General features: G+C 46.9%; 7 protein-coding genes across 7 annotated transcripts; 6 read left to right on the top strand and 1 right to left on the bottom strand.

Moving 5' to 3' along the window:
* Positions 1-2,605: 2,605 nt before the first annotated feature.
* N7484_007199 (uncharacterized protein) lies at positions 2,606-2,893 on the top strand (the record flags this gene model as incomplete). Its single annotated transcript, XM_057117586.1, has 1 exon — positions 2,606-2,893. One exon carries the CDS (start codon positions 2,606-2,608, stop codon positions 2,891-2,893), a length of 288 nt encoding a protein of 95 aa, XP_056970621.1.
* A 629-nt stretch (positions 2,894-3,522) lies between these two features.
* On the top strand, positions 3,523-4,594 carry N7484_007198 (putative short-chain dehydrogenase/reductase family protein; the record flags this gene model as incomplete). Its single annotated transcript, XM_057117585.1, has 2 exons — positions 3,523-4,400; positions 4,459-4,594. 2 exons carry the CDS (start codon positions 3,523-3,525, stop codon positions 4,592-4,594), a joined length of 1,014 nt encoding a protein of 337 aa, XP_056970620.1.
* A 559-nt stretch (positions 4,595-5,153) lies between these two features.
* N7484_007197 (EF-hand domain-containing protein) lies at positions 5,154-6,340 on the top strand (the record flags this gene model as incomplete). The annotated part of the gene is made up of 4 exons (XM_057117584.1): positions 5,154-5,194; positions 5,259-5,277; positions 5,332-6,256; positions 6,318-6,340. 4 exons carry the CDS (start codon positions 5,154-5,156, stop codon positions 6,338-6,340), a joined length of 1,008 nt encoding a protein of 335 aa, XP_056970619.1.
* A 1,118-nt stretch (positions 6,341-7,458) lies between these two features.
* N7484_007196 (MDR family MFS transporter) lies at positions 7,459-9,473 on the top strand (the record flags this gene model as incomplete). Its single annotated transcript, XM_057117583.1, has 4 exons — positions 7,459-7,722; positions 7,793-7,822; positions 7,879-8,311; positions 8,368-9,473. The coding sequence occupies 4 exons, from the start codon at positions 7,459-7,461 to the stop codon at positions 9,471-9,473; spliced, it is 1,833 nt and encodes a 610-aa protein (XP_056970618.1).
* Positions 9,474-10,336: 863 nt separating this feature from the next.
* Positions 10,337-12,188, top strand: N7484_007195 (MFS transporter; the record flags this gene model as incomplete). Its single annotated transcript, XM_057117582.1, has 2 exons — positions 10,337-10,868; positions 10,918-12,188. 2 exons carry the CDS (start codon positions 10,337-10,339, stop codon positions 12,186-12,188), a joined length of 1,803 nt encoding a protein of 600 aa, XP_056970617.1.
* A 170-nt stretch (positions 12,189-12,358) lies between these two features.
* On the bottom strand, positions 12,359-13,648 carry N7484_007194 (putative aminotransferase; the record flags this gene model as incomplete). Its single annotated transcript, XM_057117581.1, has 1 exon — positions 12,359-13,648. The coding sequence occupies one exon, from the start codon at positions 13,646-13,648 to the stop codon at positions 12,359-12,361; it is 1,290 nt and encodes a 429-aa protein (XP_056970616.1).
* A 655-nt stretch (positions 13,649-14,303) lies between these two features.
* N7484_007193 (sulfotransferase family protein) lies at positions 14,304-15,119 on the top strand (the record flags this gene model as incomplete). Its single annotated transcript, XM_057117580.1, has 1 exon — positions 14,304-15,119. The coding sequence occupies one exon, from the start codon at positions 14,304-14,306 to the stop codon at positions 15,117-15,119; it is 816 nt and encodes a 271-aa protein (XP_056970615.1).
* Positions 15,120-15,541: the final 422 nt, after the last annotated feature.

Below are 15,541 nucleotides of genomic sequence, written 5' to 3'. Positions count from 1 at the left end.
AAACGCAATGGTCTATGTATTTCTTGAATGGCGGTGATTTGTGTTCATATACATCCGGGCAGTCGGTGTGGGAAATCGTGTCGCCATTGTTTGCACTGTTTGCCTTCGTTCGCCATACCACCAGAAGATGATCTAACCCTGGGATTTGAATTGATGTACTAGCCCACGTTTTATTTATTTGATTGAGAGCATGTTATTTGACTAGATCGCAAATCTGAATATGAGTCTCAATATTTCTCCGTGTAAACTCTTAACTTACTGACTGGCATTTGAAGATGTCGGGAGAGATACTTGGTGAACAAGTGCGCTTAATTCAAATAAGCATAATATATTGAAAAATACCATGCTTACATTTGAAAAAGCAATGATGATGACAGGAATCAGAATAAGTCTTTGTTTTCCTTTAGGTAAAATACGTATTCGATTTCAGACTCAAGTACACCTTGCCTGCTCAGCATCAGGGTAGATTAGCCATCGACAGTCCTTGGGACCGGTGGACCATAGCAATTGGCTCGGGGTCCAGTCTAAATCATATGATGCCGACTCAGCTTTTATACAACCAAGATTCTGCCCATGGTTGCAAGAGCCAATTTTCCCAAAGACAAACAAAATGCTCACACGCGACCTCCGGGAATAGAACATTTAGCCAAAGAACCGGCTTTGCTGATTAGTACCTCGCTTGCTGAGACTTTATTTCTTATTATCATGTGTCACGAGTATCCGTGGATCATAACTCATTTTACCAGGTTCTATTGATTGGCGTCAAATTTGAACTTGCAAGGGTTTTACCGCACTGGCTTGTCACGGTTAAACACTTTCAACAATTCGGGGTCTATGAATTTGTGCATGATGATCAAAGATCACTGTGGTGATTTCACCCCAAGTCGAGTCAATGCACTCATTACAAAAAAGATTATCTCTTCTCTGACTATTCCAAGATATTGCCATACATAGAGTATCGAATGCTTGTCCTTGAAAATCATCAATCTAACTTGGACGTATACCAGGATTCAAAACTATACATGGGGATTTTAAAATATCAAATGAATTGATAGAAGATGTAGGCTATAGTGTAATAAGCACTAAGCTATGCCCCGTCCTTTGCGTTTCACCCCGTCCCTTGGACCCTGATCAGTAGCCCCTGGAGCATGACAAACTCTAATATAATGTGGCATCTGACACTTTCGTTTTCTTGGTTTCCACTGTGAAAGCCACCTGCATCTTCATAATTAACTTCTCTCCATTCGAGGTTTATAGAAGAGCCTAAGTAATCTTTTTCGGGAACCAAGTACCGATGCTGGCTTTCCTAGGTCTGAATGATTCAATGAAAGTGTTATTCATGTGCTATTACTTCGGCGTCGTCATGGGTTTTCCATGTTCAAAGCAGTGTCTTGTCGACATTTTTGCAAGAAAACTTCAGGAATTCTCCTCAAAATGAGAGAATCCTCCATCGAAAGGCATCCAAAATGACTGATGACACTCTTGCTACTCATATCAGCCTTCTCACAAGGCCGCCAGCACTGTCTGAAGCCCTGTCATAACTGACAAGTGGCATGGCGTCCTTATTTGCGGACAATAAATGAACTAGTCAGGGGCTTGACTTGAACATAGATGATTACGTCCCCGACAAGCGCTAGACTCTCGAATTTTATACGCTCAATAACACCACCTATGTCGCATTCAATTTGCCCGTTGCCACAGTCAAGACCTTGATGGATAATATCCAGCCACTGCCTGCCGAAAAAGCTACTGTTTATCTTAGCGGTTGCGGCCGATGTGTCACAGGAACCAAAAAATCAGCCGATCTTTGGTCCACCGAGATGAATGACTGCATTTCATCATCTTCTGGAAACGCTAGTATAAATTTCCGGTCACTGAGGGTGTGGTGCATCCGTTGAATAACAATCGGTACCAGCAAGTCGAGCCTGGTTGGTCTCTGTCCCCGGATGTCTTCATGTAGTACCACTGTCAACTTTGTATCTCTGCCTTGGACTTCCTAAGTTAAGTCTACATCTCTGTGCACTTCTATCGCGCTAAACTGAATTGAACCGGAAAGCCCCAATTCTTTTCCCGCTTTGTACGAAAGACAGAGAAACATGCAACTTCTGGCACTAGGCAAACATCGTTACCGGAATATACCAGGGCCATGCATTGCACATCATTATTGACCACGTCAATCTGGATGTTTATGTTCCAATTAGATGAGCCGTATATTAAAGGCTAGAACTATAACAAAAATCTCTCATTCTCATTCATAATTCCTAGAGCAATCCTTTTGGACGTTCATTCTGGGACTAGCAGCTTTCTCTTCTGTATTCAGGCTTCCTGCTACCCTTGCTTTTTGCTCGTACAGGTGTGGCGGTGTTACTAAGCATCTTCAAAGTACAACTTTGGCGACAACCGATATGTCCGCCGCAAGTCGCACATCTTTTGCTAGATCGTCTGTATTATGCTTTCAGCTTTGGGAAGAATCAAATCTAAACCTTGATCTAGGATTCTACCGCTCTATCATGATGCTATTGTTCCAATTTGGTTCAATTTTAGTGCCCATGTATACAAAGTCTCGAAGGAAATTCTCTGCAGAGAATCAACACATTTCTCAGCCATGTTCAAGGGCAAACCTAGAGAGGAACAGCAGCAGACGGCCTCTATGCAAACGATTGAAGAGTTCGTTTCGGTACAAAGCTTCGAGGCTTTCTTGCAATGGCCATGGCTTCGCAAGAACAAATTTGATATGGATGAGCCCGAACGTCAGATTGCAGCTATCGTAGAGCTGGCGCGGTTTGCAGACATGTGCAATGCAACAGAAATGCAATCTGAAATCGCTGGGTACTTGAAGGCAATCTTGATCGAGAACCCGAATGCTAAATTCAGAGATGCCCGAACCTTATAAGCATAAACACCTACTCTCTCTTATCTTGGCGCACACACTATCTAGTCAAAAGTATTTCCCCAGATCAGTTTCCGGGCCCACCTCATCAATTATATGTATTCACTAAACAATTCACCACACCACCATATCATACTGAAATTCTATATAATTACTCCTAGTAATCAATACCCATCTGACGCACAGAGTTATCTCTTAATACTTTTGGGGATCTACCCTAAGATTTTTAACCTTCCACAAGTAATTGTCTCGTCACACTTTATACTAACACATTAATTTTTACGTATAGTATCACTCACCATAATTCTGGTACATACCCCTGAAGGTGCTATTAAATACTGTTATATCCTCCTCTTGAAATGAGCTTTAGATAAAATGTAAGATGTCGTTGTTTTGATAACATGTAAATAATGTTGAAGGGGTTGAAAAGCTCAGTGAATGCCTCGGCGGGCCCTCCATATTTACACATAAACTTTCAAACCGCTCTAGTTAGTTAACTAGTTATCCCGCAGGTCATGACTAAGCATGCTGATGTCATCTATTTTGATCCGATAAACCTTTCCAGAAGGTCCATACGAACCATACTTAGTCGAAATTTACCCTCTACATTATTGATATCATTCACCGACAATATGGCGGGCTTATTTCGCCTCCTCAAAATGCAATACATTCCTCCGACAGACCCGCGGGGGATTACTCTCGCCGGCAAAACAGTCCTCTTAACGGGGGCCACCTCGGGTCTAGGCTATGAGGCCGCTATCAAATTTCTCAATCTGGGGGTCGACTCATTAGTAATTGGAAGTCGCAGTCTGGAGCGAGGGAATCGAACTAAGGCTGAGCTTGAAAAAGTCACCAGCCGGCCAGGTGTCGTACAGGTCTGGGAGCTTGAGATGAACAATTTCCAAAGCATCAAAGATTTTGCCAATCGTGTCAACAAGGACCTTCCCCGCGTCGATATCGCTTTACTAAATGCCGGTCTCTGGAACCGTGAATACATGCTTTCACCCGATGGATACGAAGAGACCCTCCAGGTTAACACGCTGTCGACATCACTTCTGGCCCTGTTACTTCTTCCCAAACTCCGTGAATCCTCAGGCGTCGAGCCTACCCACCTGAGCGTGGTTTCAAGCCAGCAATTCGCCCGTGTGAGGGCGGAAAACCTAACTGAGGGTCCCCTGTTAGAACATCTGAATTCCCAGGACAGGTTTCAAGGGCCCAAACAGTACGGTATTTCCAAATTACTACTGGAATACGTTATGAAAACTGTCGCGGATCTGGTTCGCAATAAGGATGGCACATTGCCCATTATTGTCAACACGATCAGTCCTGGTTTGTGCCAATCTTCCCTGACACGGCAATACCGTCGGCGATTTTATGAGCGGTGGCTTTCATGGCTGGCGTACCGGCTCTTTGCCCGAACGACTGAGCAAGGTAGTCGGTCTCTAGTAAGCGCGACACTTCAGGGTGTAGAGTCGCAGGGCAAATGCTGGCGGAGTGATGGGTACCTGGAGTAGGATTGAGTCCATGCTTGTTTCAGATTGGTTGTATTGTCTGCTAACTTCATTCAGTGAATCCAAAGCCCTCACCACTGGGCACCAAGGGAAGGAATTCCAAGACAAAGCGTGGAAAGAAATCGTGGAGCTATTGGAAAGCCAAGCTGCAGAAGTGCGCGACATTATCAAGGCCTTGGGGAACCATGTTTGAGGGTCGTATTCGTATGGGAGTAATGTACTAATATAGAACCAATTTTAATAGGGCTATACTAATAACCATAGTGGAGTCTCATCAATTCGGACATGGTTCAGGGGAGAAAGTTTAGCTGGGCATCAAGGATTCGAATATTCTTTGAACACAAGGATCATAGCGGCAATAGACTGGGAATGGCCAATTGGACCATGCATCACCAGCTTTACATCGTATAGGGCTGAATCTGCAGGTTCTGGATATGGGAACTGCTTCGAAGCCACAATTCCAGTCCCCATATAGTGGGGAAGTACAGTGCAACCACTGAATTTTTCTTTTTTCTTGGCTTGGCGGGTTTATCTACGTTAGGCCCAACCTGAGAACCACCGCCCCACTCGCTTTGACAAGAACCGTTCAACTTCGCATTCCCTCCCAAGCAATCTCTAAATATCTTTTCTCCTTTTCACTGCTTTCGACAGGTAAAGACTCCGTTCACTCATCTTTCTCTTTAATTTCTCGTCAGGGCGAGGAGTGCTCGCCCTTTGACACGCGTCTTTTCTTGCAGCCTAATTGCGTCACAATGGCTTACAACAAGAGTTACAACCCCGATGCGCTGCCAGCGTAAGTACAAATGACTGAATGATTTGGAAGGCTTCATGATCGCTGACTCGGTGGATTGATACAGACATGCTGAGCCAGAACAGGTAGCTCTTTCCAGGCCATTACATCATCCAATGCTCCTGTTAATTATCCCTTAGGTCGCGCAGATGATCGGGTCCATGCAGATGGGAGGGAGACCAGCACCAGCACCAGCACAGAAACCACTCCCAACTCGCCCGCCAGTCCAGAGTGTTCCTAGTGGGGGCGTTCCTCCTCGCGTTCCCGTCTCAAGTGCTCCCCCGCAGCATAATCCTTATAGCTCGCCTGCCCCGCGCCCAGATCTCCATGCACCACAGTCCTATAACGGTCGCCCTTCGCCCGCAGCTGTCCCAAACCAATATACCCCGTCAGTTCAAGCCAGGCCGCATCCTTTGCACCCCTCGCCGCCACCCCAAAACTATGGCTTCGGTCCACCTCCATCGCAGGCAAGCCGCACCCGACCCCCGCCTTCATCTCGTCCTCCCCAGTCACCCATTCCTCCCCCATTGGCAGTCCCCAGCGATGACCCCCAACAACTATACCCCCTCTTCCGCGCCGCGAACTCCTCACACTCCGGTTCCTTGACCGAGCATGAGCTCGGCTCCGCTCTCGTGAACGGAGACTACACTTCCTTCCACCCGCGCACCGTCAAGATGATGATTCGCATGTTTGACCGAGAAGGCAACGGTATCATCACCTTTGACGAATTCGTTTCTCTGTGGCGCTATCTGGCTGCTTGGCGGGAGCTGTTTGATCGGTTTGACGAAGATCGCAGCGGGCGCATCAGCCTGCCGGAGTTCGAGAAGGCGCTGATCGCGTTCGGATACCGCTTAAGCCCGAAGTTTATATCTGTACTCTTCTCGATTTTTGAGAGCAAGACGAGGCAGCTGAACGCGGCGCCGCGGAGCCCCCACCATAGTGGCATGAGCTTTGATCTCTTCGTGCAGGCGTGTATCAGCTTGAAACGTATGACGGATGTGTTTAAACGCTACGATGATGATCGGGATGGTTACATTACCGTGAGCTTCGAGGAGTTTTTGACTGGTAAGCCATGACATACTTCTCCTGGATTGGCCACCAGGATTTTGAGCTAACAATATTACAGAAATCCTCCAGCTCCAGGATTAATACTCTGATTTGTCCTCTCCCCTCGGTTTCTTATCCTATTTCATCACTGTTGTCATTGGTGGTTTATGTGCATCTATGCTTCCTTCTATACCCCCTCATCTATTTTTCTGATAGAGCCCCCACTGAGCAATGCCGATGAGATCGAGCAGTTGATCGAATCATTCCGAGAAAGGCTGTCTCATTAATTTGAGGCTTACTTGATTCCATCCCCGTCAACAGTGTTGTCCATGCATATGTATATATGGTGATTGTAGATTCACCCAATTTGATCTACGTTTCCGGCGCCCAGGTCATAGAGGTGTTCATCTAGAATAATATCTGTCCAAAGATCCATCTCAAGAATCTTGATATCGTTTTGTTCTGTATTATTTACTTCCACACGACTTCCATGTGTTGCCATGGCTGGGCAAGATGATATGACAACTTCTCCACTCCTAGGTAATTGCTGTCACACAATACGCGACACAACTATAGAATCGTCAAACGTATTGGATATCAGGCGCCCCTCTTTATGAATCTGATATGAAGGTGCAATCACGACAGGCGGTAATAAACGTAAAAAAGCAAACAGAATCAAAGGCCGAAAACCAAGCAATTGAGTGGAGTTTGTCCCCGTTATAGATTCGACCCACACCCCTTGCGTCAATGTATACTTAACGCTTGGCCTAGAACATAATCGAGGCTCTCGGTTAAGTATCGCTAAACAAACTGACCGCTACACTTTGCAAGGATGATCGTAGCATCGCGGTTCGCATAAGCTCGGCCAAGTGACGGAGACGGAGCTCGGCCGTTCGGATCTCCCAAACTCCCGTGAACACCCTTTTTCCAAGTGGAGGCCCAGACCCATAATTAACCCCGGTAGGCTTTTCTTTTCTATTTTTTTTTTCTTATGACTCCCCAGCCCGAGCTTTATAAAAAGGGGCATATCTCTTTGACAGTATACAGCCTCCAAGGTTGATTTCCACAGAAACGCGAACACCCACTCACTCACGAACTCGACTCATCGTCCGAGCGTCGCGACCATCGATCCGGTCCAGGTCACTTGACGTGTCGCACCTACATATCCACCTTTTTCTCCGCTTGACTTTTCTTCTTTCCTGGTCCTCAATCTAGGCATCATGACGACCGAAACACAAGCTGCGCCGAGCAATGCCTCGACCGGCGATACCGTTGTGTCCCAAGAATTGAGTGAGAAGAGGTCTTTGGAGACTGCGCCAGAGCAAGACCACGAAAACATGGAGGAGAAAGCTGAAGCTCAACCCGTTACACCTATCGATGCGCCGGTGGAAAATGCTCAGTCTGGCCCACCCCTTGATCGCACACCTTCTTCTGCGCAGAAGATGGGCAAGAAGAAGATTGCTTTGGTCATGGTGGCGCTATGTGTAAGAAATATCCGAACCCGCGTATCGCGGGAAATTTCATGCATATCGAAAAGCTAATTCTTCTTTCTAGATGGCATTGTTTCTTGCCGCTTTAGATATGGTATGCTTGCTTTTTTTTAGGTCAAATGATGAGGATCTTGACTAATATCCTTCCAGACTATCATTTCTACCGCGTTGGTCACCATCGCAGACAATTTCCATGCAACTGAAAGTGGATATTCGTGGATTGCTGCATCCTATCTTCTCGCAAATGCCGCTTGTATTCCATTGTGGGGCAAGATATCTGATATTTGGGGACGCAAGCCGATCATTTTGATGGCTAACGTCTTGTTCTTGGTTGGCAGTTTGATCTGCGCCTTGGCAAAGAACTTGCCGATGATCATTGCTGGTCGTGCGGTCCAGGGTATTGGTGGAGGTGGAATTATCATTCTGGCCAATATCAGTGTTTCAGATTTATTCAGCATGCGTGATCGGCCTATGTACTATGGCATTTTCGGTGCTACATGGGCTATTGCGGGTGCGCTAGGTCCTATTGTTGGTGGTGCTTTTACGACCGATGTTACTTGGAGATGGTGCTTCTACGTGAACTGTAAGCTGCTTGGATTCATAATGTTCCTACAAACTTGAGCTAACACAATCTTCTAGTGCCCATCGGCGGTGTCTCGCTTGTCATCTTGTTTTTCTTCCTCCACATCGAATCCCCCAAGACCCCGTTAGTGGCTGGTCTGCGCACCGTCGACTGGATTGGAACTTTCACTATCATAGGAGGTACTCTGATGTTCCTCTTCGGTCTCGAATTCGGCGGTGTCAACTACCCATGGGCCTCTGCAACCGTCATCTGTTTGATCGTCTTTGGTATCGTGGTTTGGGTGCTGGCTTTCCTGGCCGAGTGGAAAATCGCCAAATACCCCATCATCCCGACCCGTCTCTTTGGCGAATGGTATAACGTCCTGATTCTTCTGGTCTGTTTCTGCCACGGCTTTGTTTTCATCTCTGGAACCTACTACCTTCCACTTTACTTCCAAACAGTCCTCATGGCATCCCCTATCATGAGTGGTGTCTACGTTCTGCCCTTGGTTCTCGCACTTTCGATTGGCTCCGCGGTAACTGGTGTCCTTATGAAGAAGACCGGTCGCTACCGTGAACTTATCTCCGGGGGCCTCTTCATGATGACTCTCGGTTTTGGTCTATTCATCGATCTCAAGCCTTACGCATCATGGCCTCGTATCATCATCTTCCAGCTCATCGGCGGTATTGGTATTGGACCTAACTTCCAGGCTCCACTGGTCGCATTCCAGGCTAACGTCCGCCCCGCCGATATGGCCATCGCAACTGCTACCTTTGGCTTTGTCCGCCAACTCTCCACCTCCATCTCCGTCGTTCTCGGCACGGTCGTCTATCAGAACGTGATGGGTCAGCAAGCAGCTAAGCTGGTTGCTGCTGTCGGAGCCGAGAAAGCCGCAACCATTTCCTCCTCGTTCTCTGGATCTTCCAGATCTCTTATTGAAAGTCTGACTGAATCCCAGCGCGCCGTCGTGCTCGAGGCATTCACCTACGCCCTGAGCCGTATGTGGATTCTTTACACTTGCGTTGGCGGCATCGGCTTTATTCTTTCCCTTTTGATACGCCCGAAAGTGCTGAGCAAGTCTCACACTATTCAGAAGACTGGTCTTGATCAGCAGGAGCGCAATCGACAGGATCTGATTGATATGCAGCGCAAGGCTCAGGGAAAGCCCGAGGAGGAGGCTTAAATGTGCATTTTACTTTGAGAATGCCTTTCACACATTTCCTAATTTTCAGGTCTACCTTGACCGCTGGCGGTATACTGGTGCGGCCCACGGTCCATTTATTCGCCGTGTTGATGGCTTTCCACCCTTGCATGATGTCACGTTTTGAATGCATAGCAACCTCGTCTATATGGTGAAGCTGCACATACTTATCTTATTCATTGTACCTAATTTCAAAAATAGAGTTATTTCAGCATAATGAAAATCCTGTTTCCTTACCATGTGAAGATAAGAGCATTCCAATTAGGTTAAAGGTTCCACTCGGCAACTCTCCGATTTCCAGTCTCGGTCGAACATCTCTCCGAGCGTAAATCCGAGATCCACTTTTGCTTGACTATTGCTCCCGAACTTTAGCCATGGAGTCTCGAACTACTCTATACCAGATTCCCAATTCAACCCTATTCTCAAGAGACACGGCAACTAGACTCACCTGGCTACCGGTGTCATCTATCATTCAAATTAACACTTTTCATCCCATTGAACCAGTAACAAGCCATTACCTCACAACGGAGAAAGTTACCCGAGTCAGCGATCGGCCGAGAAAACGCTACGCAACAGACCCACAATGCAGATCCTGAAATCAAATGTCTCCGGCGACAAACTCGATTTCTCAGCACCGGAACCATGAATCCTTAAAAGGTCAAGCGCGCCTTGTTTTTCAGTTCATCTTATTTTTCTTACAAACGAAATCCAGACACGAACATTTTATACCCGACGAGCACGACACTATAAAACTAATCACAGGGATAACAACCCTGCGAATTGGCTTCACCGGTGAGAACACAACTCGGACATTTAAAAAATCAGTCTAATCTCGAGGTGTGGAAATGCAGTCTTATTTGCAGTATCGTCGTCTGGGAACTGCGGTTCGGAAACAATTGGCGGATTTTCCCCAACAAGGTGCGAATTCGGTGAATAAGGCGGAGAATGTGATAAACGAGAACGGGAACAAGCAAACCGAGTCCACTCCGAGCGATTCTGATTCAATCACTGAAGCTGAAAATGCCAGTGCGTCGGATCAGATAAGGCAGGATAGCGCTGCGTCGGAGGCTCTGGGGAAACGTCCGACCTGCAATTCGGAGAAAACTGCAATCGCACACACGCTTCCGGGCATCGAGGTCCGTTCTCATGTCGATGATTCCTCCGATCGACCCAGTCGCGTCTTTGTCGTTGGTTGGGATGGTGTCAATGATCCCCAACATCCACGGAACTACAGTCTTGCCCGTCGTCTGACTGCAACGCTTATCGTGTCTGCGTTGGGTTTTATCGTCGGTGCAGCATCATCAATCAACTCGGGCGTTCTACCACAGAACAACGCGGCCTTCGGTATTAGCGATGTTGTAGGCTCGCTGGTAGATGGTAAGCACCAGTCCCTATACTTTTCAACATATCCACTAACATATCGCAGGCCTTTATCTACTAGGCTTTGCCTTCGGATCCCTCTTCAGCGGTCCATTATCCGAAATCTTAGGTCGCAATCTAGTCTACATCGGCTCGTTAACCCTCTTCATGATCTTCGTCATGGGTTCCGCCCTCGCACCCAATATCGGCGCCCAACTCGCTTTCCGCTTCCTATCCGGTATATTCGGTTGTCCACCACTTACCTGTGCAGGCGGTACGATCGCCGATCTATTCAACCCGATTGAGAAGACAATTTACTTTCCCATGTACGCTGTCCTCTCATTCGGAGGTCCAGTTCTCGGCCCCGTCCTAGCAAACTATGTCGGGCAAACGGGCGTTCTGTCCTGGCGCTGGAGTGGCTGGATTATCCTCATCGGATCAGGTTTAGTCATGGTACTGATTATCCTATTCCAACCCGAGACATATGCGCCATTGCTTCTGCACTGGAAGGGGAAACAACTACGCAAGATCACAGGTGATAAACGATTCCGTTCGGAAATGGATCTGCAAAAGCTTGCGCTTTTTAGCCGAATTGGTGGGGCTATGAAACGTCAATTCCTCATTACGATTCATGAGCCTATCATCCTGCTTATCTCGCTCTATATGACTGTGTTGTATATTGTGCTCTTCACTTTCTTTGATGGGTATACTTATATTTTCACGGATACATATGGTATTTCGCAGGGTTTGACGAATATCATCTGGGCTGCGATGTATGTCGGGATCCTCCTGTGTGCGATCCTTGTTCCGATTATCCACCGCAAGACGAAGAAGGATTTCACTGCTGCTGCGATGGCTGTGAATGGGTCTGATCCGGCTGTTAATCCGCACGCTTTGGATGGGGTACACACAGAACCGGAAATCAGACTTTTCTTTGCTATGTTCGGTGCGCCGCTTATTCCTATCTCGCTGTTCTGGATGGGCTGGACGGATTTCTCGTCTGTGTCCATTTGGTCGCCTATCATTGCGTCAAGTTGCTTTGGTCTTGGCACGATCTGTGTTTTCATCAGTTCGTATATGTATGTCATCGATTCTTATGATATCTATGCGGCTTCGGCGCTGGGTTTCATGACTGTTTCGAGATACTGTGCTGCTGGTGGAATGACGGTTGTTGGAATGCCGTTTTACAAGAATATGGGGGTTCATTGGACTTTAACGATTCTGGGGTGCATCAGTGCTATCATGGTGCCTGTGCCTTATGTTTTCTATAAGTTTGGACCTGTCATTCGGAGATGGAGCAAGTATGCTGTTACAAATGAGGTCGAGGTTAGGGTTTGAGACTGCGATGAGGCTCGAGGAATAGATGTTGCATACTTTGTTGGTGCATGGAAGATTTCATGGAGGTGCTTTAGAGATTCATTTTGATTACATAGATATGTTCTCTTTGTTAATACACAATAGATATTTGGACACAAGCATATGTTCATATGATCAAGCTGTTGGGTTAATCAATTCTCCAGTGCTTTGACAATCCTACCAAGAGCCTCCTCCAAGTAAATTCGAGGATGTGAAAAGACAATCCTAAACCACGCATCCTTCTCTGAACCAAACAATGCACCACTAGCTAGAAACACTTTATGCTTTAACAGGCGCTGCATAATCTCTTCTCCTACATCATCCCCCGATTTCTGAGGTCGAAGCTCTTTATACTTCTTCCCTAAATCAACCCACAAAAAGAAAGCAGCATTGCCCCCAGGCGCATATTCAATATCACATCTCTTCAAAACTCTCGTCACAAACGCATAAGCCTCTGACAACCTCTTCTGGTTCTCCTGAATATAAGCCTCAGTAAACTCCTCATCTTCCAGGAGCAAAGACGTCAAATGATCAGTGATCCCGGATGGGAACGAGTACAAAGAAATCCCTTTCAACGCCTCATGAAGGCCGTCATTCGCCTGGGAAATTATTGTACCCAGCCGAATTCCATTTGCGCCAAAGTCCTTGCTCATGCCCCACAAAACATGCACCAAGCGTGGATCAATAATCCCGTCTAGTGGAATAGACAAAACAGATTGGAATTTCACCGGCGCCGGGCTTTCATCGACTGTGTTCTCCCAAACAGACAACGCGTAAATCTCATCGCTAATCAAATGTATCTGGTGTTTCTGGCAGAGACGCATTAAAGCGATCAAGACTGGACGTGGATAGCAGCGCCCGAGCGGGTTATGTGGATGACACAGCATCAACCCGCGAACTTTCTTCCCAGTGGATTCTTGGAAATTCAACAACGCTTCTTCATACTTGTCCACAGCCTCCAAGCTGAAGGGACTACAATCCCCGAAACTGACAGGGACGACTGTCGTTCCGGGCCTCTGACTGATATCAGGAATGAAAGTTCCATAGTAAGGTCTTCCTAACAAGATCCCTTCGCCGGGATCAGCGAAAACCCAAGAAACATGCTCAATAGCCGGTGAAACGCCGTTGGTGATGACCAAATGATTCAAATCAAGTGGGATAGCGGGGTTGAAGTGTTTATTGAGAAAGTTGGCCATGGCTGTTCTTAATCTAGTTGATCCGCCTCCTCCATCGTTGTAAGTGAGGTATCTTGCCGGAATCTCTAGCTTGGCGTTGATAAATTTCAGAAGCTCGTCGTGCATGAGACCGTTCTCAGCTACCCCAACGTTGACGTATCCGTTCGGGCTTATGCTTGGGTTCCAGGTGTCGTTCATTACATCCCACATTGTGTTCGTGCATCCAGCTTGTGAGGCACTCTGTGCTCGGCGGGAGATGAGGTCCATGCTTGCTTGATGTGACATCTTGCTGCTAAGGTAAGTCGTATTGCAGAGAAGAGTAAAATTTGGAATACGATTAGAGTGGTTCCAGCTGCACATATTAGAGTGTTCGTTTGTCTTGCTGAGATAAGGGTTGATGTCACGCTTCGGCTAACTTCGGCTCCATAAGGCCAAGAGATAAGGGCGAGATGTGGGGTCAAACTCTACTTAAATCAGACCTCCCGTGACTTCCAGAGATGACCCGAAAGGTTAGAAGGATTTTTTTAATGGCAATTCAATTGTATATGAGCCTGAGACTAGCGTGAAGCGGTTAAATGTCGGTCGGATCCGTGATTGGCACGCATTTTCAATGCAAGACAACATGCATGCAGAAGCCCGCCCACCCCACTTTGTATCACCACTAATTGAAGTATAAAACCGTACTTAGATTCAAGTAAAAATTTTATTCAAACGCATCCTAGAGAGTTACTGACCTGAAAAGAGTGCCTTTATATGACGATATCCAAATATAGCGTTCAGTATCTTGGCAGGTAAGCACTAAGCAATTTAAAGCTAGTCCAAAGCCGATCTTAGGGCTGACATTCTAAGACCCGCATCAAACAACCTCTCCTTTTCACCACCAAGGCATTACACAATTCCATGAAAGTCCTTGCTTGCCAAGATGAACAAAAACTCAACTCAAGGAAAAAAAGGCCAAGGCCTCCTCATTATAAACGCCGGCCTCTTCCGCAGCGGCAGCAAGTCAATGGCCCGTGCCTACCAGATCCTAGGCTTCAAAACCCACCACGGATTATTGGAAAAAGTAACAGAAACCCCTTGGGTCCAACTGGAAGCTGCCGCCGAAGCAACATGGCCCAGCACAGCAAATCCCAGCAGACAACCCTTTACACGCACAGACTGGGACGCGCTATGGGGAACCAAATACGACGCCGCCACAGATCTAGCGTCACCTTTCGCATTACAGCTGATAGAAGCATACCCAGAAGCAAAGGTCGTGATCATCCAACGCGACTTCGAGGCCTGGTGGCCCAGTTTCAAAACCGAGGTGCTTGACCGTGTAATGCTGCAGCCAGCAGCCGCTATCAACGGGTTCCTGGGGCTGTATCTCATGGGAATGCCAGCCGTGCAGGCGATGCGGAAGATTCATTTTGGATTTTTCGGTGCCAGGTGTCGAGATGATATCCTTGTTAATGCGAAAGAGAGGTATTCGAAGTATTATGATGATCTCCGAGTTAAAGTGCCTGTCAAGCAGAGACTTGAGTTTTGTCTTGAGGATGGGTGGGAGCCCCTTTGCGAGTTTTTGGGTGTGGATGTTCCTGATGAACCCTTTCCGAGGGAGAATGAGGCTGGCGCGCATAATGAGGAGGCGAAGGCTCGGACAAGGTTGATTTGGTCCTCTGGTTTTAAGATTTTGGGGCCGGTTGTATTGGGTTTGGTAGCTGGTGGGGCTGCTTTTGCGTTGAACCGACGCCGTTAGAGGTTAAGCTCTGACTATCAGGTCTTTGACGGGGTTCTTCGATCAGGAGGCGCTTTTAATCGTAGCGCCAGCACCCTACCGTAACTCCTGCCAAATATTTCAGTATATTACCAAGACTACTGTAATAATAGGTTCTGGCATTGCGCAATGAATATATGACCGCCAATACCAAGAATATCTTTGAGAACAACGACCGTTGCTACCTTCAGACGTAAATATTATCACCTCAGAAACCATGCCTGAAATGGAGCAAGTCAAAAAACTTGTCCAATAGCAATACAAGTACCTCGTATTGGAAAGAGCTTTGGGATATTGCAATCGCCAGGTTTTCCGGTCTGGATTCTTTGTATCGTTTTTCACAACTTATTCTAGATCGAGTTAGAACAGCCGAAAAAAGCATTCGCAGCCTATATCTTGATAAT

Source organism: Penicillium longicatenatum (genome assembly GCF_028827895.1).
Source record: "Penicillium longicatenatum strain IBT 33135 chromosome Unknown contig_4_segment0_segment0, whole genome shotgun sequence".
NCBI lineage: Eukaryota > Fungi > Ascomycota > Eurotiomycetes > Eurotiales > Aspergillaceae > Penicillium > Penicillium longicatenatum.
Note: the sequence above shows the minus strand (reverse complement) of the source record. Positions and strands in the feature narration are given on the sequence as shown.